Source organism: Branchiostoma belcheri, unplaced genomic scaffold (assembly GCF_001625305.1).
Source record: "Branchiostoma belcheri isolate BF01 breed outbred unplaced genomic scaffold, Haploidv18h27 scaffold11, whole genome shotgun sequence".
Classification (NCBI taxonomy): Eukaryota; Metazoa; Chordata; class Leptocardii; order Amphioxiformes; family Branchiostomatidae; genus Branchiostoma; species Branchiostoma belcheri.
This window is the reverse complement of record NW_017802491.1, coordinates 917,254-942,208: the sequence shown is the minus strand read 5'-3', so window position 1 is coordinate 942,208 and position 24,955 is coordinate 917,254. Positions and strand designations below refer to the sequence as shown.

The following is a 24,955-nucleotide window of genomic DNA, read 5'->3' as shown; positions in this document are numbered from 1 at the left end:
ACAGATAAGCCAATTTCGCTCCCACGTAATTACAGTTTGCAGTAGCTGTCGCCATGAGAGGGAAGGTACGGTATAACCATGTGTGAGAGATCGGGGAGTCCAAGGCAATCACTGCCTCCAAGGCAAAGCGCAAATGAAAGGAGCCGCATCAGACGCTCTAGTTATGAAGTTGGGAGGCATCTACAACGTTGAGTCTTCATCTCTGTCGGGTTTACTACTGGTAGCACTTTTTTCTGAATTTTTTAGGTCTTACAAAGTCAAGGAAGGATGACATGGGCGCATGCATAGCGTTTGGCGTAAGGGTTGTCTAAAGTGTGATCGGCCAAGATCGAGACTCGCATCCTTGCAAAGGTTTGAAAACGAATGGTTGATGTATGATAAAGACTTTAGGTCACAAATAAACGCGGTCTCTGATTTGGTCAAGACCCCTGTTGGTAGGAATGGAAACTGCATGTAGAATCGTTGTAGATAATATGAGAAACAAATTTTACATGTCGAAACTCAATCTCTGTATTCAGAGACAAACGATGTTGAGAGTTCTAGTACATCTCCACCTGTTATTAGGTGTGCGTAGGAAAGCTGTTATAACTCATTCCTACGGCGGGGATGTGGTTTGATGTATGGGGTAATTTCCCGCGTGAATCCTTTGCTACGCAGTGTTGAGAAACCAGCGTAATATTAGATAAATTCTTCCTCAAAACGGATGACACAGTAGGCGATGTTTGCTGAAAAAAAGCGTTGTTGTTTTGTGGAGTAGACGCTGGGAAGAGGTACACTATACTGGTATTATCAGAATTCGTACTTCTAATGCGGCAAAGTTTGCAAATACATCTCATTTCTGTTATACATGTAATTAGAAAGCGAGAAGCTGAATTTATTCAATGTTAGCAGCTGATGCACCTGGTTGTGACCTGTACTTAGCCTAGCTATAGTGTGACAAAAGTGCAATAAACGTTTCCGTTCAATTACAAAGCTGAAGTAAAAGAATAATTCTCACCTAATCGCTGGGAAGTGATAAATTTCCCAATTTCCTGCTTAAATCCAGGGTAAAATCGGATAAACCCTAACTTCAAAATTAATGATACATCAAGTGCAGCGCTAATGTTGGCCTGAGACAATTTGCTGATAGGTTCTGCTGTAAGATCGATGTTTTGAGAATAGATTTCACAGACAGCTTTTGTATTTCTCCCTCAGGTATGCAGTGAGAATAAGTCTTCGCAGAATTAAACATGATCCGTCCTGAAAATGGGTGAAAACAATAGTTAACTTTGGCGTAATGATCCTCTCAGATTTTAGCTGGGAAACCGCGATTTTACTGCAAAAGTAATGACGAATAGAACAATTTCCTGTGTAAATCCTTCGCCGCGCAGTGGGAGAGATCTCGTGTGGAATTAATGGTGTTGCTTTGGGGCTTGATACTAAGCTTTGCTGCACGTAAAAAAGGTTGGCATGAACGTTAGTTTAAACCCATTCTTACAGCGATGTTATGACGTGATGAATGTCGTAATTTCCCGCGTAAATCCTTTGTGACGGAGCGGGAGAAGCTAGTGTAAAATTGGGTAAATCCCACCTCGTAATTGACGATACTACTGTAGCCGATGCTGGCCTAAGGGATATCGCCGGTGCTTTTCTGAGAAAGTGCCAACAGGTACGCTGGTGTTACTGAAACACTACCAGGTATGATGGAAGTGGTCATTTCTCTTTTTGTTTCGAAATATCAAACATCCAGCATCAGAATGGGGGTAAATTAATCCCCACTCATAATTGATGATGCAGTAGCCGATGTAGATCTAGTAGGCACGGGGCAAGCATGTTCTTACGAATATGATAGATCTGGCAATCGCGTGAAACTCTTAGGCTTCCAGTATGAAATTTCAAAACCCTTGTTCAAAATGGATGACACAGTATAGCTGATCAAATCTAGCTAGCTGCAGGAACCGTGTGTTTGATACGGGGTTTGTTGGAAAAGTACCGTGAGGAAAGATATCATATACATACATTTGTTTTGACTGCAAAATTATTAGATGATGGATCGAATAATTTTCTTTGGATAACTCACTTCTCTATGGATGAAGCAGTCGTTAATCTTGACCCGAAGGAAAGGTGTGTTTGATACAGAGTTTTGCGGGTAAAATGCTGAGAGAAGAGACAGTATAGATTGATTCTTCTGACAAAAAACACCACGAGTTGACGAATGTTGTAATCACAGCTAATCTTCGGCGTTAAATTGGACAGATGTGCAGGGTTTCAGATGGAAGGCGCGATGCTTGGGTCTATATCATCAGCTGTTGCCGTTGTCAAAAACTGTACTAAATGTCCCTCCTTAGCACACGAAACAAGTGGCACTGATATGTTGTCTTTAAATCATACTTTAACATCTGTATAATTCCAATCATAAAATCGAGGGCCACACACATCCAACGTGAAACTCTCTCGGCGTGAAATAACTTTGACCTCGCTCAATATTCAGACAATAGACCAACAGAAGAGAACGTAGATTCTATCACAGACGGACGATACATGGTTAGATATAACCTTTAATCCTCATTGAGAAAGGTTACCGGGGTCATATGAACTCAATTTACTACAGTTAAGATTGCAATGTGAGCGTCAACTACTGTGAAGTATTTCAAGGAAAAGAAAAGATCTCGCAAATCGTATGGACAATGTAAGACAGGTCATAAAGTATGCCTCAATGGCTATCAAACGTAATCCCAGTCCAGTGGAGTGTATCTATTCATTTGGCAAGAAACGCAATATTATCGACAGGAAGCCTTGCAAAGAAAAGGGTTCACAAATTTTATATACAATATGACACAGACTCCAACTGTTAAATCTATCCCTTCATTTTAGTAGAAGCAATCTTGTGACCTAACCTCGACCTTGTAAAACCACGTGCACAGTACTGGCTACTAACGTTATCTTACTCTTCATCAAATTCTTGTCCCAGTCTGACATCCAGCATTGTTTAGCCTGTGCCCTCTGGTACATCGTTCCCTGTGGTCTTAAGATCGGATTCATGTCCATAATAATCTCCAAGCACATCGTATGGTGGCAAGGCAGTATCCATTAGCCAGAGGAGTGTCCATTAGCCACCGATGCGATGGCTCCTCTGGCTAATGGATACTATCTTGCCACTGAAAGGAATCTGCTTGGAGATTAGTCCATAAGACCTCGAGCTCATGACTATACAACCAGGGGGCATATGAGGACAGCACACAAAGATGGACATGTACAGGCATTTAATGTCAACTCAACTAAACTCAAAATGTACATAAAGACTAAAACTCTTGCACTTATCCCCAAACACAATGCTTTTTTGAGAAGGAAGGGGAAAAACTACTATACTAGTACTTAACCAAAGAGTAAATTTTTAAATTGGATGAGATAAATTGAGCTACTCTTCCAACATTTCTTCTGCTACATAACCCTGTACCCAAATACAAATAAAGCACCAAAGGTCTTCCTTGGTAGAAAGAAGGCTTAAGTATGCAATTCTTATGCTCTGAAGTACAAGCAAGAAATTAAACCAAAGGGTAAATGATAAGTTGCCAGGAACCTAAGAATTATCAGAAAAAATATGGTAACCACAGTATGCTGGTTTGTTGTATTCTAAAGGATTCATTGCTGAATGTTAATTTGTATTTGTTACAATCACTTCAGACATTAGCTTTACACCCTAATAATGATTAACTTTATTCAACAAAAAGAAAGAAAATGGCTGTACATAATACAGAATGATACTATATTTACACTACAAAACAAACAAGTTGTAAACCATCTTGGATAACTGTTGCTATAAATGCAGGAAGGAACAGAATGTACTATCATGTATGTACATGATCCTGAGTATCAGCAAGCTCAATTATAAACTACCATCTAAATGGTCTTAATACATCTGCATTGTAAGCAGGTTACAGATACAGATGTTATAGATTCTAAAGGTTCAGAATGTGTCTATATACATGTATGTAGCACACCAAAGTTACCTCTACTGTACTCAACTTTCTCTCTTAAATGAGAAAACAAACATTTTAAATTTGAGAGACTTCACCATGTTTTTTTCCACTTTTCAACATTTTCCAAGAATGGTAAAAACAGATTCTACCCAAACTACCAGAAAAACATTCTGAATCATATCTGTTATCTATGTATGATCTGTTCAAATTGTTAAGTCTTGGACCCAGTACCTGGGGTATACCACTGAAGAATAGCAGTACTGAGTTCAAAATTTTCCCACAGTGACTGTCCTTGCAAAACCTCTGCAAGGCTTCTGCAACACCCATTTCCAAAGTGGACTGGTCCAAAAGAAACATCCAGGTCATACCACTTGTAAATAGGGGTGGTCAAATGTTGTGTGGGTGTGCATGTCCCTAGCATTTTCTTCAAGGGCGATAGACTCTTTTCCTTTAGGTTTGTCAAAACATCCCTATCTGTATGATGGATTGGTCCAACTTCCCCCAAAAGTGTCAAGAGCATGGATGATACCATTAGCGGAAGGGGGAGTCGTGAGAAACAATCTATATCTTAACAGTAAAGACGACAGGTTTGTTAGGGACTGCGGGGTCTGAGGCGGCGCTGGATTTGAACAGCGCTCGGTGTATTGTGTTGATTTCTAGAGGCTTCTGGGTAGCTGGTGGGGATGAGGCTGCTCGCATCCTGTAGGGAGATCAAGAAGGAAGGAATGAATGAATGATGCACAAATGGAGGGATAAGTATTCAGACAATGTATTGAATGAAATATAGCTAAACGTGCAGATGCTGACACTCATAACACTCTGTGCCACTAAGGCATTACCAAAAGCACTTACTAGCATGTGGGAGGAGTTTTTTAAAGCCATATGCACCATAAATAAAGGAAAAACGTTGGCATATTTTCTAGAACACAAAGAATCACAAAGTGGACTACTGGTCAATTCTTGCATGAAATTTGTGGCATGTCTCATCCCCAGAAGTACATTTTTGAGAGTTGGTGTTCTTACTTGAGATGCTCCAGTGCTGCAGATGTTGGTGTGGAGGGAGGGGGGTTAGATGGGAGGTGTAGTGTCAGCTTCATGGGCTGGCCTGGGAGGGAAAACACACAATAGGAACAGGTTAAGTCTTGGTCACAGGTCCTTCCCAGGACTTTCCTCCCAACTACTCCTCAACCAAGGTTGCTGCTGGGTTGGGATTAGCTTGGATTCCATCGTACTAGTATTCTAGTATTTGACCTCTGACCATATCAAACACCACTTACTGTTTATCATTATTGTTGTATATTTATGATGTATGTTATATTACTCTCTTATATAATGTTTCCATGGGCTCCCTTGGAAATCAGCCTTCAAGGGATGAAGGGACTACCCATGTGTTTCAAAGATACAAATAGCTCCAGTTTACTCCTCTGATCACATTGATGCAGAAAATGACTTTCCCAAGCATGATTTGGAATTAAATCTATATCTCATTCTTTATCTCACACAATCATCCTTCCCTAAAAATCTTTAAATTTCCAACTTCCCATTTTGGAAGTCTTTGGTATGACTTACTGTCAAGGTCCCTGTTGTGGTATTTTTTGTACGCGTTGATGGCGTCCTCCCGTTTCACGTACACGACCTCCGCCACGCCCTGCTTGATCAGCCGAGCACGTTTCAGCGGACCAAGGTCACTGAAAAGTTCCTGGGAAAAAATTATGGCACGTCAGGAACAACACATTTAAACATCTGAGCTTGTTTTAGCTAGTAACATCAGGGACAAACCAGAAGCATTTTTCCCTCACTTGTGGTTGTTAAAAAGTTCCTAGAGCCTTGTGTGCAAGCATGGTACTTCAGAAAGCCAAATAATCTACTGTAGCACTGGCTATTCTGACACCTAACTGAAAACCATAACTAGTTATCACAATGTCAACCTTCTAAACATCTCTAGCACAGGATTATAATGCCTGTATAATTAGGAAATGCAGGATGATGAGGGTACAAAAGGAACAATAAAAACTTACGATAACATCGTTTTCGGACACTACAGGATGCAAGTTGGACACTGTGATCTTAGTCCCCTGGAGTGGACTGGTGAATTCCTGCAACAAACAAAAGTATCAATTAACAGTTTTCCTTGTGAAGCAAACAAATGTTGGACCTGTTACACCTGATATGAAGTGATAAAAAAAGGAAGTGAAGCTAGCTTGTTATCCTGTGTGATTACCATTTCACTCAACTACAAACTGTACTTAGATTGCCCACATGCTTTCTGAAAAGCACATGCAACTCTTCAATATGTTGGCAGGGGGCACTTTTGCAAAGTGCTGGCATGGATGTTCTTTGGATCTACATGTACAGGCAAGACAAATTTTCACAGCCATGAATAGACGCACCTGTCACTCTTGTTGTTGAATGTACTGCAATTTGGTTACCTTTCTTTCTGCTGAGATAGTATTTTGCAACCAAACTTGTTTTGGTTACAGGTTTATGTAGCAGGAAGATGATTTAACACTATTTTGTGTGTCCCATCCTCTGTTATAAGAACTTTCAGAACAGTCCTTACCTTTTCACTCTCCTCCTCCTCCACCTTAGCTGGTGGTGGTTTAGGTGCCGGTGGTGCCGGCTTGGGTTTGGGTACTGCGGCAACAGGGTTTGTTCTAGTGATAACTAGTTCCTCTGCGTCTTCCAGTCTGGGTTCTGGTCGCGTCTTGACAGGTTTCGTCCTCCCGGCCATGTCGTTAACGATTTTGATGACAGGACCGCCAGGGGAGTCCAGGATACTGCCAGACCCAAGTTTAGCTGGAGGCATCGACCGCAAGCTTGTTGCTGGGGACCCCATCTGTAAAACAGAGATTGTTTAGTGATGTGTTGTGTTTTGTACATGTATGTCCTACCATGGCCATCATTTTTAAAAATACGTCTGTTGGAGTTGCAAACAAAGTATGAGATGAAAGCTTGTACAAAATGTATTTTTAATACATACACTTTCAGGAAGTGAATGTCATTAGTCAGAAGAAATTTTTACTCCTAGGCCTCTGTTTTCATTTTGACCCTTCAGAGTGTTCAACATTTCCACCACTAAGTTAGGACAGTTATCTGAATGATAAAGGCTAATAGCATGCATGTACTGTGGTTAGACCCTTAACTTTGACTCCTTTTCCCCTGAAAGAAAAATCGATATGTTTTACCCCATCAGAGGAGCTGGGCAGATCTGTGCCCTCTACTTCCAGTTCTGTTTCTGACAGTTCAGACCACTGGGAAAAAATAACAGCACAGTTACTTTACTTTACATTACTTTATATGCCGTTCATGTTAGACTAGTGACTCGAGAAGAAGAAAGCTATTCATGCTGACAATGTTAGTTTGTTACTACCTCAAACATTTTACAGGCAATGTCAAATGCTTAGGCTGCCTTTCTACTTCACAGTGATCACTGAGTAACCAAAATTGGATTTACATGACTTGATTTTAAAATTGGAATGATGAATCATGATTTAAAAGACAAAATGCCTAAAATGTAAAAAATTTCTTCTTTTCCTATGGAATTTGTTGTAAAAAATTTGGTTGCTCAGCATTCCCGCTCTCTAGTAGAAAAGGGGTGTCAATACTGCTCCAAAACCGTGGCCTGGCAGGTTTTTTTTTAAAGTTCAACACTTATGAATGTTGATGATGGGGTCTTACCTTTTGTGGTGATGGTGCAGTCCTAGCAGCCGGGTTCAGTGTGGTAATGGTCATCCCCTTGAGCTGGCGCGAACCAATGGTGATGGTTTTAGGGGTAGACAGGGTGTCCACAGGTGGTGAAAAAGGTTTTCTCTGATTCTGAAACCATACACATGTTTGTTCAAATAGATATGTACAGTTTTAGCCTCATAAACATGTAGATATTCTGAAACCACACACTTTTCCAACTGTTGAAAATACAAGTACAAAATGTACACTGTAGCTTGGAGTGAAGGAATCATATCCAAATACAATATTCGGTACTAAAGTATGGAAAATCTAACTGTGTAGAATTTTGAAAAAGTCATGCTACAAAAGCCGTGTACCTGATTCCTGGCTGTGTCATTGACCATAGTGATGGTCATCCCTCCTGGTTTCACACTGACCGCTGGCTCTGTCTTCAGCTAACAAAGACAAGGGTATGGTAGGTCTTTTCAATCTTAGCTTGTTTTTCTGCATTTTCACATTAATTCTCCTTAATTACTAAGTTACTAGTAAGTAGATTACTGCCAGGAAATAAGCAAATGAGACATTTAGCAAGAAGCAATCTTACCTTTTTTGAAGGACTTGGACTTCCAAGACCTGGAATCTGTTGAGAAAAATAGTTTATGATTTACTGGCAAAAGCTATGGTTGACTGATTGAAGTAGGTGAAACTGAAGGCAGGGTCCAATTTATACACTGTGAGATGAAACACCCTGAAATGGCCTGACTTTTGACCCAGACTGTGCTAGAACCCACCGTCATTGTCAGGTTGCCGTTCTTCTGTTTGACGCTGGTGGAGGCGCCCCCCTCCCCGCCCAGGTCACCTGACTTCCTCTTCAGCTGCAGCATCTGTCGTGCGTCCTTAACGACGGGCGCGGCCTGCTGCAACCTGTCCCGGGCGTCGCCTATCGTCACGGTAACCAGCTGCTTCTCCTGCTTCTTCTGCTGCAGTTTCTGCCGTGCGTCCACTGGTTGTCTGGGATTTGCAAAAATTTAAAGAAGAATTTTGCACACAATTCAAATATTTTGTATTATGCATTCAAGAAAAGGAATTGGATTCGGAATTGTCCTGTTGAATGGAAATTTCTCCAAGCCTAACCAGTACAATGGAGACTAAGATGTTTTAAATTTTTACCACTGTAATGGAAAACTAGCCTGACAAACCTCTGTTGCTGTAACTTTTCCCGAGCGTCCACTGGAGACTTGGCTTGGAGCTTCTGACGGGCGTCTACAACCTGGAAGTCAAAGGTGGGAAAAGGTTGGAATGTTTTGTTGGGCTTATGGTCCTTTCAGACACAGCAGAGGATCTGGGGTGGTTAGCAATTCTAATGCTAGTATCTTATAGTATATACATCCGAGTTGACAAACCAACTGTGATACTGCACTTGGATTTGAACCCTCAATCTTGCAGAGAGACAATCACTCGCTCCTTCACCTATTTCCCCATTCATTCCCTTACTCACTCATTCAGTCACTCGCTCACTCATTCATTCCTTTTACAACTACTAAACATTTGCACATCACACAGCTTGCTGCAGAAGGTGTCAAACATTATATACTTTTGGTGAGTTGAGCTTCTGTCTTGCGTCAAAGTGCTGTGGTCTGGTTGCCATGGTGCTCTGGTAGCTGCCACGCCCCTGGGCTGGTCTGGCAGGCTGACCCCGCCCGCCCCTTAAGAGAAACACAAGACAGATGAGCAAAAGATGACAGAGATGTTTCAATACTGCTCACTTTTCAAGCAAGCATGCATATGTAACATGTTACAAGTTAACCTATTATTTCAAGTTGTATAACAAGGTATCAATGACTTCAACTTAAAATAAGCATAAAATTTGTATACTAAAGACAATTACGTGTGGTATTTGACTTGACCAAAATGTCTATTTATTCCTTAATGCAGAACATTTCTTCTTCTACTCCCGTAAAACCTGCACTTTTAGACAAATCTGAAGGAGGGCACAACACCACCAGTTGTTCGTGTCAATAAATTTCGTGATTAAAAATCCAAACGTTGAATGATCGAAATCTAGCCATAATCTACACGTTGCAATTAAATGCAGAAACATAATTTATGAACAAAGTAAAAACTCAAAATTTCTGCATTGTCAAAATTAGTCAAAGCATTTTACTCTATTCTAAATGAATGGCGTGATCGTGAGGAAACAAATTTGTGGATGGTCAGGTTTCGGTCACTTGACGGCACCTTCTTACATGCACCATTTCCGGCTTCTCCGCCACAAAATACCTTCATAGAACGGACATAAGGTAGCTAAAACATATGTATAGACTCTTGTGATGGTTGTGAGTAATTTCTGACCTGCCCCGGCCCCGTCCAGTGGCACCAAAGCGCTGTTTTCTGGAGATGATTTCGTCCAAAGATCTGTCCGCCATGTTGGAGTGTCTTCACAAAACACGCAGGCGTCAGCTAACAGGTGAAACTACTTACCCATGGGGAGGAACATTTTATCAATCTTTCAAATTAATCTATTTCTGTTTAACTAATATTTTCACAGCAACAAATATCTCCATAGTATTAGTTAAAAGCTTATTATTCTGTGATGTTTACTCGGACTTTTTTGTTTTACAAACAGAGAAGTCACCATCTGTAAATTGTAGAGCTGAACCCCCCATTCGGAAAATGGTATATGACCATTTTTCTTGTGTGCATGTGTCGTCCTGAGTTTCTAGTCTTCTGTAGTGTATAATTTGAAACGGCTTATTTGCCGCACAATAAGGCATCAATTGTATTCAGGTAAGTTGCTAAGTTGTCTTTGCCACTATTCAGGTCACCATATTCAAATATTATTTATGAAAACGTGTATTATTAGCTTCGAAAAGACCAAGACAAGTACACAAAATCCCGAAGTCAGAAATTATGCGCCCCCCTCCCTCCTGTCCTGAGTCATAACTAAAAGGAATCTATCAATCCGCTAAAAAGGGGCCACATAATTTGGCCAGGTCTGCTTGGTAGAGTTATTCACTTGTAAGTCCTTGTACAGGTTTGACTAATTTTTTTATTATATTGTAACATTGTATCTTATCTTCACATCTCTTACACTAGTTACAGACTAAGATGGCAGACAGGAAACGCAAGAAGGGGTTCTGGCGTGGCGCGAGGAAGCGCAGGAGAATGTGCCTGGAGATCGGTATGAAGGGCGTCCTCGTCACCTGCAACAAGAACGAGAAAGCCTGCATCCGCGAGGCCTACAACCTCCTCAACGAGTACGCCGACGAGATGTACGGCCCCGAAATCACGGCCTCAGATTCAGGGTCCGAATCTGAGGAGGAGGATGTGGAGGCTGCGCTCGCTAAGGAAGTGGCCCAGATGAAGAACAAGGCCGGTAAGGAGAAGCGGAGGTTCCAGGCAATGGACAGCGGAGCCAACAATGTCGTCTTCATCCAGTCACAGCTGGAGAGTCCGGACGAACTTGTCCACCACATTCTCGACGACATCAACACGTCTAAGAAGTTCAAGACGCGGAATGTCTTGAGGATCATACCGGTGATGTCAGCGTGCAAGGCGTATCTAGAGAACGTGAAGAAGTCTGCAGAGGAGATGTTCCCCAAGTTCTTCTCCGGAGAAGACAACCCGAGCTACGCCATTGTCTTCAAGACGCGGAACAGTGGGACCATGAAACGTGATGAGGTCATTCCGGCACTGGCGGGGGTCGTGTCAGAGGTCAACCCTGCCTGCAAAGTGAACTTGAACTCTCCTGACCTTGCTATCGTTATTGAGGTGATCCGGACGGTGTGCTGCATGAGTGTGCTGAAAGACTACTTCCAACTGAAGAAGTACAACATCCACTCCATCGTGGAGGGCACCAAGGATGACCCCAAACCTCGAGAGGTCAAAGATCAAGGGCCTTCAGTGGGTGACCTTGAAGCTACAAATGGGTCGGGTGGTCAGGAGAGTAAAGGTCATGTCAAAGTGCAAGAGGGAAAGGTTGAAGGTGAAACATCTGACAAGGATGGCAACTCAGGGGTTCAAGATGATGGCTTGTCTGTAGGGGACAACGATGTCACAGGGCAAGGTTCAAAGGTTATAGAACCTGATGCAGGGGGGCAGAAAACCAAAGAAGAGGAAACATCCAACTAGTAGTTATGATTTTGAGAGGGAATTGTTGGATTGATCAAACTATGGCCACTTGATCATGTCATACTGTTTCTTATTCATATCTCTGTCAATATCACATAAACATTGGTTAGTTTAAAAATAAGAAAACTTTCATTTTTAATTTTCATTTTCATACTTATGATTTTGGGGAGGTGCAGGGATGTACTTTTAGCTCTGGAAGTGAATGAATGAATGTATGCTTAGCCAGGAGACTGGGATACTAGTAAAGATAGTGATACAAACAATTTTCATGTACTTATGAGTAGTGATAATCAAAGCATAACATTTACATGATCATGATTGCAGCATACATATAGAATACAACACGGGGTATTCCGTATCGCCCGAGGTACCAGCCTGACCGCGCGTCGGATCGCCCGACGGCCGGAGGGAGATCCGATCCGCGGGAGGGCTGGAACCGAGGGTGATGCGGAATACACCGTGTTGTATTTTATTTATGTCATACCCACCCAAGAAAACACACCTTTCAATGCAAAATGAGCAGAAAGTTGGTGTCCCTAAACCCAAAAAGTGCAACAACATCAATTCCAACGTCCGAATTTTGCATTCAAATTTTCTAACGCGGTGCACGCGGTTGGGCCGAAACGCGTTCGAATCGTTCTATGGAACATTTGGAAGGGCCGGGCCGTACGCGTTAAGAACCCCCGGGCCGTACCGCTAGTTATCACACGGGCCGGAACACCTGTATCGAACGTAATCGCGGCCCAGGTAGGACATAATATTGGATATAATGTGTCCCACACAGTAATTACTGTTCTGTACATGCACTGCAACAAGAAGAAATGTTACCACTTGGCTCCTGACCTGTCAGTGTCAAGCATAGAGCAACAGTATTATTTTAATTTTGTCAATAAAATTTCTTTCCAACTACAACTGTTCTCAGTAAAATGTGTCATTTCTACCAAGGGTAGCTTACTTTCTAGAGCCATGTGTACACACAACATGTGTATTACTGTACTTCTATACTGTATGAAAAGACCACAACAAACAGCAAAGAAGGTAGCAGATGTATGTAAAAAGTTTTTTTAATTAGAATCATATCCAAAGTATCCATAGTGGTGTTGCCTTTTCTTACATTCACTTTTGTTAAACTTGGAGTCTAAGTTGTCTGGATTTATGTAGATCATTGATGTACAGTGGAATATTGCACATATAGGCAATGTTATGGATCCCTTGGCATGCTGGCAAAAAGAGAACTCTTAAGACTTTGTAATGCAAGGGCATGTCAGAGACTGGCCAAAGCTTGCATGTGCCTCATGCATGTTAACGATGACTATGCTTGCCCAGTGTTATGTAAAAATCTCACTTTCTGTGAAATACAGGTCCACAGTACAGCAGGGCTTATGACACCTTATTCCTCATTCTCAAGTACAATATACAATATAAATAATACATTTTAGTTGCATTTTTCCTGAAACAGCAGAAAGACTTGGGTTTCTAATATGATTTTTTAAAACAGACTCAGAGATATATGATTTAACAGAAATGACATTCTTTATCACTGTATTCTATCTATGAGACGAGTTGCTGGTACTGCTGACAGAGGTTCTTGAGTCTGTCAGACTGAGAGGAGTAGTGACTCAGGTCCACACCAATAGCCTGGGCCAGTCCACTAACCTGCAGGGGAGAAAGAAACATTTCAAACATGAGATGGTCTAGTCCAATATCTTCAAACTGCAGGCATCTTTGACTTATTTTGTAGTATGTTTTCAATATGTGTCTGAGAAAGAAACATTTTAAACATGAGATGGTCCTGTCCAATTACAACCTCCAAGTGTCTCTGACTTGTTTTTTGACAGTGTTTTCTGTATGTGATGAAGAAAACGTACAGGACAGCTTACCTGAGTGAATGATGTCATCAACTGTACCAGAGAGGACAAGCTTCGAAATGCTGAAACAAAAAGCATAGAAGTATAATTAGAATACAAACAGCCACACTTTCACACAGTTTATTGGCATGTATAAAATTATTACTGTAAACAGTCTTGATCATACTCTAGTATCAAAATAAACAAAACTGGGGGATTGTGATTCAATTCAAAGCCTTTGTCTATTCTCAACAACTTGTTTGGCAATATGGCCACTTTTCAATAAAGCATTTGTTCACAGTGGCACACTAGCACCCCTCCTCACCCTCTGGTTCTGGTACGGTCTCCCCCAGACACTGCAGCAGGGCACTGGCCAGCTCCACAGCACTGTCTTCTGTCACCTGGGGTAACAACAGGACACAAGCACGACATTGGTTCATTCCTAAAACATGAAGTCTTCATCAAACTCCTTTCAAAGCTTGATGAACTCCAAAAACTGACCCAAAGTAGGCTGTATGATAGAGTGGTTAGACTTCTCTTGCTGACCAAATTCACTCATAACCCAAATTTTTATGGATGGATATGGTGTGTAGGTCTTCATCTATCAAAGAAATGACTTACAACGTAATTTGGGCCCCCGTTGGGCTCTCTATGTACTGTAGAAAGCACCTCACCTGACCCAAGCACACATTGTACACCAGCACTGTGGCGTTTTTCCTGAGGTCTGCCTCCTCTGACAGCAGCCCTGTCACTGTCACCTTGACAACCACCTGTTGATTGACAACCTGCTCCCCTCCCGTTGGTCCCTGCTGGGTTCTCAGTAGCCAATCATGGCTCCCCTGGTCAATGCAGATGTTGGACAACTACAGGGGATAAAAACATTGTATTTGCAATTAAAACTCCATGTAGTGTACACAAAAAATATCACATTTGTCAAGTGACATCATTATAATCATTTATCCAATAATCTACATTGTAGAGGTGGGGAGCAATCACAAAGTCAAATACTTCTGCAATACACTGACATCTAAATGCCAGGTCTAAGTCATACTCTTCCTTCTCCCAGCCCAACACATTTACATTTACCATTTTTATAGCAGCAATTTGTAGCGTCAGTGGTTGGATGGTGTCAAATCTGTGTAGGAAGAGTACAACAGAACTGTGTGTGTCTGCATTACACAGCACCCCCTGGACCTCAGGCCTTGTCACTGCAGCCTGTAGAGTTTGGGCCACGTAGAGTTTGGCTTCCTGAGACAATGTTTCACTCAGAAGACTCCTTCCTGCAAAAGGAAAACATTTTTAAAATTCAACATCACCTTCATACATAGTTTTCATTGGTGATATAAGAAAACAGAAAGAGCTCTCAAAGAACCAAGCCTATAAAAAGGTGTATAGTTTCCTTTCCTTTGGCATGTCTTTTGCTTGTTTTGGGCATCCCTTTTCTCTATACATCTCTCACTATATAACTTATAAGATAAACTCTTCTCATGAAAAGAGTCTCTTTATTCAAAGTCTTCATATGTTAGTTGGAATCCATCTGCCATACCCAGTATTCTGACTGCTTCTCCATTAAACTTCACCCCATTCTGGTTCTGTAGGAAGTCACAGAACTGTTCCATGTTTTTCCTCTCCGCCTCTGTAAGGCTGGGTACAACTTTCTCCCTTAGGCTAGCAGCAGCATCTGCAATCTGTACAGCAACAAAAGAAGTTGAAGGGAAAAGGTGACACTTTTCAATAAAAAATATCGTAATTACCTGGCTAAGGTATTGTTGTTCTGAAAAGTTTTTTACCTTTACATCTTTAAGAACAATAGCATCTCTGTCCCCTTTCCTGGCAGTGTGTTTGGGTGGAGTGGGCTGTGACTGTGTGTTTGCTGATGACTGGGTCTGTCCTGAGTTGCTCTGCGGAGCCCATGGTGAGCTGCTGGCTGGTTCCCTCACCCTCCATGAAGGTGGCCCCCCAACAGGCTGGCCTCCACCCGGGCTCACGGACATCGACTCTATCATGGGGCGGATCATCTGGCCAAAAGGACTGAAAAACAACAAAACCAGAGAAAGTTAAAAACTGGCAAACGTTTTTTTTAAATTATAATATTGTAGGGACAATAATTCAAAAGAAAGAAAACAACACATCTTCAACATTTAGAGTTGTATGGTATCATGGTAGCAGAGTGATATGCAAGTTGGAAAATGAGAACTTCATGACATTATGTCATATAATACATGTACTATGATTTAGCCTCAGTCTCTGTGCACTGGAAGAAGCCCGCACGGTGAAACTGGTTGTGATGACAGGCTGAATAAAAGTTCTAAACTGGAACTACGCGGCTCCAGGTGTCTTTCTGAAGGACGACTACGGTGTGAAAGATGTCGGTTAGCTTGAGGAGTGAATCCACTCCACTTTATTAAGTCACAGAAGAAGCTGTTTGACTCACGTTGCGAGCACCTCGTTGGGCAGGTTGGTGATGTGCCCGGGGATGTCGGTCCCTGTCAGGAACTGGGCCACCTCTGAGCTGAAGTTGTTACAGTTGTGCTGCAGGAGGTGGTACGTCTCTCCACTGCAGCAGGAGGACACAATCAATCAATTAATTAATGCAATACAAGAAGACAACAAAAATCTAATGCCATCACTCATCTTACCAAATTTCGGTACGAAGCTTGCTTAAAAAATTGGTAACTTATTTCTCCATTCAAGATTCAACAACTTCAGTTAGATTTAAGCTATAATTTGTGCACAGAATGGTATACATATTTGTGTATGTAAGGATACATGCATGCGTGTGTGTGCATGTAAACGTGTATTTGTTTTTCTGCCTTCTTGAAGATCTACTCTACTCTCTACTCTTGATTAATGTCAGTTTCTACCAGTATGTTCAGTGATAGCACAGGACAGTAAGCAGGTTTTTCTAGCATAGCCTCCCTGTACTGACCTGAAACTGGTAGCTCCCAGCTCAGACAGGTAGTCCATGAAGATTTCCCGGGTGATCTGTGTTACCCCAAGGTCATGAACTGAGTCTGGAGGTCCCAGGATTGTACCACCCTGGGGGAGGGGGGAGGATACAGCAATGTCATTGGTCAACAACAGATGATGATAATGATAAAGACCCCACCAAACTTAGCAATAAGAATAAGGTTAACTGCAAGTGTGAGTGGATCAAACCTTACAGTTCAGTCTTATATATATACCGTCTATACCGTATATCAAATACAGAAGGATTACATGTAATGTTACATTCTATAGAGAGAGCAAAAGCTGAATATCCTTACCGGAGCGCATGACTCGATCCCTCCACCTCCAAAAAAGAACTCTTCCTCAAACACAACAATCGCTGTGTGCCTGTAATGGGGAAGGTAGGACATTATGTGAGTACATGTATGCTGTACATGATGTCAACACTGGAGAAAGGTTTTCAACAGTTTGTTTTTCAAGACAAGGGAATGATGTTAACTCACCAAATGCCATCAATCTGCCTTCCTGTGATGGTTCAAATAAAAGAGAGATCAGTAGTTTTCTCTTTTAAAGTACACAATACATTCTTTAATATGTAGCTATTATGTGATTAACTCACTATTACTTTTACGTATACCATAATTTTTGCAAGGCTTTTTATAATGTTATCCTTATACATCTAGAAAAAAAGCACACACTAATATAGCTAGTACGTTAATGATCATTTGCCCCAAAACTACAAAATATGCTTCAAAATTTTGCGTCATATCCATTGATTAACGTAGAAACTCAATTTTTGCTATCTCATCTTTAGCTTACTCATACCCACATAGAAGACACCGGGTGGGAGGGGGGCGGAATGACAGCTCACCTAACAGCGGCAGAGACATGCTCCTCGCCATGCCCCGAGACAAGTCATACACGTACAGCTTAACGGGACTTCCTGACATCTTTCCGAGTAAAAATCAGACGAGAAAAACTGATAAACTCCTCGGAAATTGCTGTAACACAGAGCGGCTATGGAAAAGTCCGGCACTTCCGTGATCTAGCAAAAAATTGACCTCAGTCATAACATCTGACGTCACCTTATTTCAGCCAATCAAAAATCAAGACTTAGAGACAAACTACTAGATTTTGGGGGAAATCTGGGGAGGTAAATTAGAAACTTAACGTTATATTTTACAAAATATTCCTAAATTGGTAAAAACAGATTTAAGATGTTCAAAATATTTGATGAGGCAAGTTGTATCTAGTAAACAAGTGAGTAACGTTAGTTGTTTACTATCAATCGCTTGAAGAAAACTTCCCTGATTCATATATAATTTGAATGGTTTGGTCTCAAAGGTTAGAGGTCAGAAGTAGCAGCTCGATTTGTTTCTAAAAAAATCCGAACCATTTCTGTCTCTTTCTTTCAATGTATAACGTCTAGAGAGCCTGGAGAAAAGCATGAGCGCCCGCGGACAGAAGCGTAAGCCTTCCCGCTACCAGGACTACGAGCTGGAAGGGGACTACACCCCGAGTTCGAAGCGGGCCCACCGGTCGTCGGATGATGGGGAGGGGGGCGGTCCGCTGCTGGTGGCCTCGGATGAAGCCTGGGCCGACAGTGGAAGGTCTCCCCGCGTGCGTAAGAAGTCTGCCAAGCTCCGAGACTCGGACAGGGAGGCTCTACTCCAGCCACAAGTCGTAGTAAGTCCAAAGGTTCCAAAACATCAAACTTACTTGTCTTTTCTAGACACAAAATCATGGAATATATATTGTGCTTTCCCTACATTTACACTTGTTTATTGACATATGCCCAATCTCCTAATAAAGCACGTAAGGGTGCAGTACGAAAGAAGAAGAAGAGGTTACTGTCTCAAAGATAGCAACTATGCATGTAAAGGGTACACCGGTAACCCAACACATCATATTTGAACTGTTTTTCAGAGTCCACAAAAGTCCTCATCATCCAAGTCCAAGAAACAGGAAGTACACAGCCTTGGAGCTCCTCAGCCTCACTTCAGCCCAGATCCACCCCCGTACCTCAGCAACATCCCCGCACCCGTGTCCTCCCACAAGAAAGACAAGGGGAAGCACAAGAAGAGCAAGCTGGAGCCGCTGTACATCGACACTTCGGAGATGTCCGACCCCGCGCCAAAGAAACACAGCAAGGGCTCACACCACCACCACAAGCACGACAAGGAGAAGAAGTCAAAGAAATCTCACAGCTCGAAGGAGGAGGATCAGCTTCACTCCCCTGACGAGTCAGACGTGCATGTGGAGGAGATGGAAGGAATCAAACTCAAGCTCATCCTGTCTCCCAAGGAGCGAGGGGTGGGGAGCAGCGAGGAGAAGGAGACAAAGAGCAAGAAGTCTTCAGGAAGTCACAAGAAGGATAAGGAAGAATCGAGCCACAAGAAGGACAAGAAAAGCAAGTCTAAGGAACACAGTGCTTCCAGTGAAGACGGGAAGTCCAAGAAGAAGGACAAGAAGAAGAAGAAGGAAAAGCACAAGTCGGCAGAAGAGTTGTCGTTTGACTCTTCCATGGACGAATCTTATGTTGGTGTCGGGGGTTCACCTCCATTCTCACTGCCACAGTTTAGTAACTACGGGATGGGGATGGGAGATGCAGAGGAGACAGGAGCCAAGGACAAGATGAAGATTACTCTCAAACTGGGAGGTAAATGCTTCAAATTAGAAGTCATGTTATTTGTCTGAATGCCTTGTAGGCCCATGCAATAGCATCAAAGCATAGAAAAGCAAAACAGAAATGTAGAAATGTACGACATACATCTGGCATGAAGCCACTGTCTTAATGGTTCAACTGCTGGACAAATGGGACCAGAATCAATTATAAATTACTACATCTAAAAGTAGTGATTATTAGTATCATTCTACAGTACTTAAGTGTAACACAAACTCTTACTATCTAGGGTTATACCTGTTGCAGTGACTGCTGTTGTCAACATTCTTAACTATTCACGTACATGTATCTCTAGGTTCTGGTCCTAAAAAGGAGGAGCCTGTGTACTCCGGAGGTGTGCCAGAGTTGGAGGAACATCAGGAGCCACAGCCATTTGAGTTTCCTCCTTACGCTGTGGACGACACTGAAGTCTCCAGCCAGTCAGACAGCGCCTTGGCAAGTCCTGGAGAGAGCAGACAGAAACAGAAGAAGGAGAAGAAAGAAAAGAAGGAGAAGAAAAAGAAAGAGAAGACTCCAAAAGAGGAGAAGAAGCCAAGGAAGAAGGTGTGCACTTTTTCTGTGCCTGTGTAGATGACTGTAATATAGATGTAAGAAGGGCATGTTCTTATCAGTATTTGTTTGCAATTGTGCTTGGGGACAACATGAATTGAGGCCAACTTTGAGATGGATTTCTGTTCCCTCAGTAAGACACTGGGAGAAGGTTTAGTGTTTATGGTGAATATGGTCTTGTAATGAACATCATCAAACTGTACCTGTTCAGGTGATGACAGCCTACATGCTGTGGAGTAAGCACCAGAGACAGAAGGTGGTGGAGGCCAACCCTGGGATAGACTTCTCCTCCATCAGTAAGAAGCTGGGCGAGATGTGGCAGCAGCTGCCGGAGAAGGAGAAGATGATCTGGAGGAGCAAGAGGCTGACTCTGGAGCACAAGCAGAAGAAAGCAGCCGCCACGACAGTCAAGAGAAAGGTGTGCAGACAGTAGATCTTAGATGTCTTACTCAAATTTCTGAGTCAAAGTGTCAGCTTATCAATTGTTGGATCAAACTAATGAAATGATTGATTGTCAGGTTTTTTAAAAGTTGGCCTCTTCTGCATACATACATTGTAGATTTGGGAAGGAAGCTGGCCTTGTTGGTAATTTGTGTTTGTTTGGTGTGTCAATACCATCATGCACATTTTATGTTGCGCCATACTAGTAAGCTTACATAGACTACTAAGACCATTATTTGAGTGCAGAAAAAAAGAGAGCACAGATGACTGCCCATTTAAATGGCACTGTATCTGTGATAATCTTTTACAATGACCTACCATGACAGTTCTTCCTCTTTTATTTGTTTTTTGTTTACTTGTTTGTTGGTCCTAGGTGATATTGTTGTTTGTATGTTACCCCAGGTGACAGCCCTGTCCCCGTTACGAGGCGGTGCTGTCAGCCCTGAGCCTGTCATGAGCCCAGTAAAGACTCCTGTACCCGGCACCAACCCCATTGACGTGGCCGCTCACCTCAAACTCCTGGGGGAGTCTCTCAGCCTGGTCAGTTATGTCATTAACTAACTACACCTCGAACTTTTGGGGGAGCCTCTCAGCCTGGTCATTCCTTCATAAACGAGCAACTAACAACACTACATATTATCTGTCTGTGCCCAGTGTTTACAAACATTAATTTGACAACAATTTTTCAACAGTGCTCATTCTTACCAGTTTCTTGAAACAGACCGCAAGAAATTAGTAGTCTTTTTTTCCCCTTCCAGTTTGAAGAAAAAAAAAATGTTTGAGAATCTACCACAGAGTAGATACATCACAAATTGCTGGGGCTTAAAACCAGCCAGTCACTAACACTTGTTGTACAGTTTTTAAGTTAGACTCCTCTCTTTAACACTACCCCGACAGGTTGGGCAGAGACTGCACGAGACGGAGGGCCACATCGCCATCCATGGCGGCCTGTCTGTCCTGCTGGACTCCATGGTCTGCGCGCTCGGACCGCTGCTCTCCCTGACACGACAGGTTCCCGAGATGAACGGATGTCCGCAGGAGGTCCACGAGAGAACGCTCGACAACGTGGCCTACATCATGCCTGGACTTTAATGATGACCATCACATGGATGAAGATCACATGTGCATAATTCATGTATACGATGTGTCACAAAGTGGTTTATAGTACCGGTATGTAGCACAGTTACTGTGTGGATACTGGCCCGAGCCTGCATCTGGTCAGGAGTTGAAATCCTGCTTGAACGTTATGTACGTTAGAGTTGCAGTCATTGGGAGAGACATCATAAGACAATTATAACTGAATGAGTACAGTCTCACATATTGTAGTTGTGCTATGTATACCCGGTAGTACAGGACCCTGCCCACTGTATCTGGACCAGAAGGCTGTGAGTCATTATGTTGTATCAAACATATATAGTTTATTATGCAGTGGTTAGCAATCCAGCTCATGAACTACCAGGTCCATTGCTTTTTACCCCGTTGGTATTCTATACGCTTAAAGAGTGTCAGTATTTGGGACAGGACATTATGTTATCTAATGAGTGAGGTCTAATGTTCATTAAACTTGTCAACAACAGCCATGGCATGTCTATGGTACCTACATGTAGAACTTGTAAATACTGTACAGAACAGCTGTCCTTTTCCTTTCAACCAGTGGACCAGATAACTGCCTGTGAACTAAGACTAGATTATCTATCCTTTCCTTCTACACCTTCAACAAATCTGTATTGGAATTAGACACTTCACAAAAGCACAACAGGGGTAATTCCTCAGTCATTATCTCAATATATATGTATAAGAAAACACTTGAAACATTGATTGAGACAAGAGTTCCCAGAACTCATTTATTAAGAGAACCTTCATAATAGCAAACCATGCATTGCAGTGCAAAAATTCAACACAACTTTAGTCAATATGATAACTCTATTCAGTATCTAAGCTTGCTCGTATTATAAATTGCATATTCCTTCTGTTCTAATGTCTTACATTGTCTTCTTGAAGAGTGACTTAAGTAACATGAATGTCATCTCTGCATCCTGTTTCTAAGGCAATGAATAGAGAAGATAGCCCTGAATTACAATAAAAGCAACAACAAAGATGTAACTTCCGTGTGCTTTGGTCTCATTCCTCACATCAATTTATACTAATCAATGAGTTGCAAACATCTTTAAATAAGATTGCCAGGCCAAATCATTATAAATACACAAAAATCACATTGAGTATTTGTGGTTTTAGAGCCCTTAAGTTCAATATTGGATGGCAAACAGTGACTTCTTAGAAAGACTGGACTATTGTGTGACAGATAACACTACATGCTTCTTTGTTTTGGTTGGAAATGAGCTAAGCATGAAGAATGTTAAGATGCAGCATTCACAGATGCACATTCATGCATGAACATAACAGGAAAGTGTTTACATTAACATTTGCTATTGAGACTTTTTTGCCAATGCACTGTTTGTATACATTTTGATAACATACAAATTGATACTGTAAACTTTGAAGTCTTCATTATTTTCAAAGTTTGCACAATTTTTGGTTAGCTTTGGAGTTGTAAAGATTCACATTTCCCATGTTTGAATTTTTTTTCTATTTGATTTAAATATGGATTTGGAGATAATGTGGAGTTGTTGGTGAGCTAGGTATTTTTTGTAAGATTTAAAAGTGCTTCATAATTTGCAGCTTTCTTTTCAACAACACTTTTAGTTTAAAATCTAACAGGCAAAGAGAAGTTGAACTCTGTACTGCAACTGCTGCCTATGATCATCTATGAAAATATGACACTTAAACCAGAAGTGAGATAATCCCAACAAGGCATCCCTACAAACCTATGATTGACAAGTGTGCAGATAACAAAACATTGTGCCTTACAGTTCAAACGTACTAGTCCTTTCACAACCTTGAGCATGTCCCTCCTACCTTGCCTCAGGACTATGGGGGTAACACATGTACATTTTGTGCCAAATGCAGATACTGTACACCTATTTGCAGGGAGAAGGTAAAGACAACCAGTATTGGTACAGTCAAGTTTGCATAGGCGCATCTGTGTTGGTTTGTAGCAGCTGTAGTAGCTCCAGGTGCCCCAGGTCTGCTGCCAGCTGTGCAGCTGTCTGTCTGCCCATCTCCGCTGTCACCTGCGCACCTGCAGACAACAGCACCTGGCACGTCTCCTTATTACCTGGGGAAATGGATAAGAAACATTGCAGTGTGAGTTGAATAGTAAGGTGACATCAAAAATGATGATACACCTTCAAATACATATCTAGATAGATAAGCTGCTGCGTACACAGTGCAACATGTTGCCTTACCATGCAGTACTGCTAGGTGAAGAGGGGTGGCGCTGTCGCACTGTGGGTTGGCTGCGTTCACCTCGGCCCCGGCCTTTACCAGGGTCTTCACCAGCTCTACATTCCCAGCATTCACAGCTGCGTGGAGTGGGGTGTTCCCAGTGCATGATGGGAGGTTGATGTCGGGCCTGGGGTGAACCTACAGGTAACAGGTATGTGCATTTGTGAAAATCCATCAAAGTCTAATACAGGATTACTGTATCTTAGCAAACTGAACTAGTGATCTGCAATGTGATTGAGGCATATTTTTTTCTAAATCTATAGTATTAAGCCTCCTAACACCATCAACTTTGAATTTTTGACTTTATGATGTTACAATGCATTCACCATTGTGAGATAGATGATCTCTTCAAACTGTGCACTTTTTATATAAGTGAAATACACCACCAAGATGACAACACCAATGGCAAAGGCTAAGTGAGCTCTCCTAACTGTTGCCTACTACTGGTAGTAAGTGTGTAGATTTTCTGTTGTGAAACTAGTAGGATATTTGTTTTTCCCACCTTGGTAAGCAGGTAGGTCAGCACCTTGGGTTGGTTGTGAGTCACAGCGATGAACACCAGGGTCCTGTTCTCCCCATCCCTCACTCCCAAGTCTGCCTTCTTCACCTTCACTAGGTAATGCAGGACGTCCACGCTGCCACTCTGCACTGCCTGCACACACCGCTCCTCCAGGCTGTCCGTGGTAGCAGTGCCTGATAGGTCCTGTTCTTTAGCGAGGCCCCCTTGTGCTCCCTGGCACGTGATTGTTCTGTAGAAGCTGACTGCAGCGTGCCAGACACTAAGCAAGGCAAACGCCCTCAAAGCCAGGACCCACTGGACGAACTGTTTGTTCCGTGTTCGAACTTTCACGTCTGTCAGGGTTGCGCGATACTGCTCACTCCGTCCTGATGTCAGGATGTCCAGCTTCTCGAGGAAGATGTGGGGTCCTTTTGATGTGAGAAGCTTCGTCGGGTACTCCCTAAGGACTGCGGAGAGGAGTTTGCGGAGCGACAGCGATGTGACCTCCCCGCTTTCCCGTCCCAACCTGAACGCGCGTTCCATCTCGTCACGCACGATCCCGACCTCCATCCCAATCAGTTGGGCACGCTGTGCTGGCGGGATCCCGCTCAGCCAGAAGTGGGCAAACCGGACAAAGTTGTCACCATGGCGACACCAATCAGAGAGCTCCTCCACCATCACATTAGTCCTCATCAACCAATCAGCAATCACCTCCTCATCCATGTATCCCAGAATCCCGTCAAAGTTCCCATCATGCCCTATAGATCTCGCATCTGGAGTGGTATCGCTGCCCGAGCTTGCACTCGAGGATGGGCGGGAACCAATACCAACAGGGGGTAAGGCGCTTTCTACTCCTTCTTAGATTTACCTGTGTCTCAACAAGTTC

General features: G+C 42.4%; 4 protein-coding genes and 1 pseudogene across 4 annotated transcripts; 2 read left to right on the top strand and 3 right to left on the bottom strand.

Annotated features, from left to right (window-relative positions):
- Positions 1 to 3,227: 3,227 nt before the first annotated feature.
- Positions 3,228 to 9,327, bottom strand: LOC109483601 (polymerase delta-interacting protein 3-like). Its single transcript, XM_019786639.1, has 12 exons — positions 9,220 to 9,327; positions 8,825 to 8,895; positions 8,417 to 8,636; positions 8,230 to 8,265; positions 8,003 to 8,080; positions 7,638 to 7,775; positions 7,145 to 7,210; positions 6,520 to 6,795; positions 5,978 to 6,055; positions 5,529 to 5,658; positions 4,983 to 5,064; positions 3,228 to 4,659 (listed from the first exon to the last, which is right to left on the bottom strand). Exons 1-12 carry the CDS (start codon positions 9,271 to 9,273, stop codon positions 4,521 to 4,523), a joined length of 1,368 nt encoding a protein of 455 aa, XP_019642198.1. The 5' UTR covers positions 9,274 to 9,327; the 3' UTR covers positions 3,228 to 4,520.
- A 1,402-nt stretch (positions 9,328 to 10,729) lies between these two features.
- On the top strand, positions 10,730 to 12,167 carry LOC109483701 (THUMP domain-containing protein 1-like). The gene has a single exon (XM_019786745.1). It carries the CDS (start codon positions 10,734 to 10,736, stop codon positions 11,754 to 11,756), a length of 1,023 nt encoding a protein of 340 aa, XP_019642304.1. The 5' UTR covers positions 10,730 to 10,733; the 3' UTR covers positions 11,757 to 12,167.
- A 635-nt stretch (positions 12,168 to 12,802) lies between these two features.
- On the bottom strand, positions 12,803 to 17,624 carry LOC109483580. Its single transcript, XM_019786618.1, has 12 exons — positions 17,424 to 17,624; positions 17,056 to 17,077; positions 16,870 to 16,939; positions 16,533 to 16,642; positions 16,038 to 16,160; positions 15,394 to 15,634; positions 15,150 to 15,291; positions 14,690 to 14,883; positions 14,278 to 14,466; positions 13,929 to 14,004; positions 13,637 to 13,686; positions 12,803 to 13,412 (listed from the first exon to the last, which is right to left on the bottom strand). The coding sequence occupies exons 1-12, from the start codon at positions 17,500 to 17,502 to the stop codon at positions 13,308 to 13,310; spliced, it is 1,401 nt and encodes a 466-aa protein (XP_019642177.1). The 5' UTR covers positions 17,503 to 17,624; the 3' UTR covers positions 12,803 to 13,307.
- Positions 17,625 to 17,903: 279 nt separating this feature from the next.
- Positions 17,904 to 22,566, top strand: LOC109483464 (HMG box-containing protein 4-like). Its single transcript, XM_019786504.1, has 6 exons — positions 17,904 to 18,238; positions 18,479 to 19,211; positions 19,531 to 19,778; positions 19,996 to 20,202; positions 20,628 to 20,765; positions 21,123 to 22,566. Exons 1-6 carry the CDS (start codon positions 17,999 to 18,001, stop codon positions 21,315 to 21,317), a joined length of 1,761 nt encoding a protein of 586 aa, XP_019642063.1. The 5' UTR covers positions 17,904 to 17,998; the 3' UTR covers positions 21,318 to 22,566.
- Positions 22,567 to 22,914: 348 nt separating this feature from the next.
- The window catches only part of LOC109483568, a 4,092-nt pseudogene continuing 2,051 nt past the window's right edge, over positions 22,915 to 24,955 (bottom strand).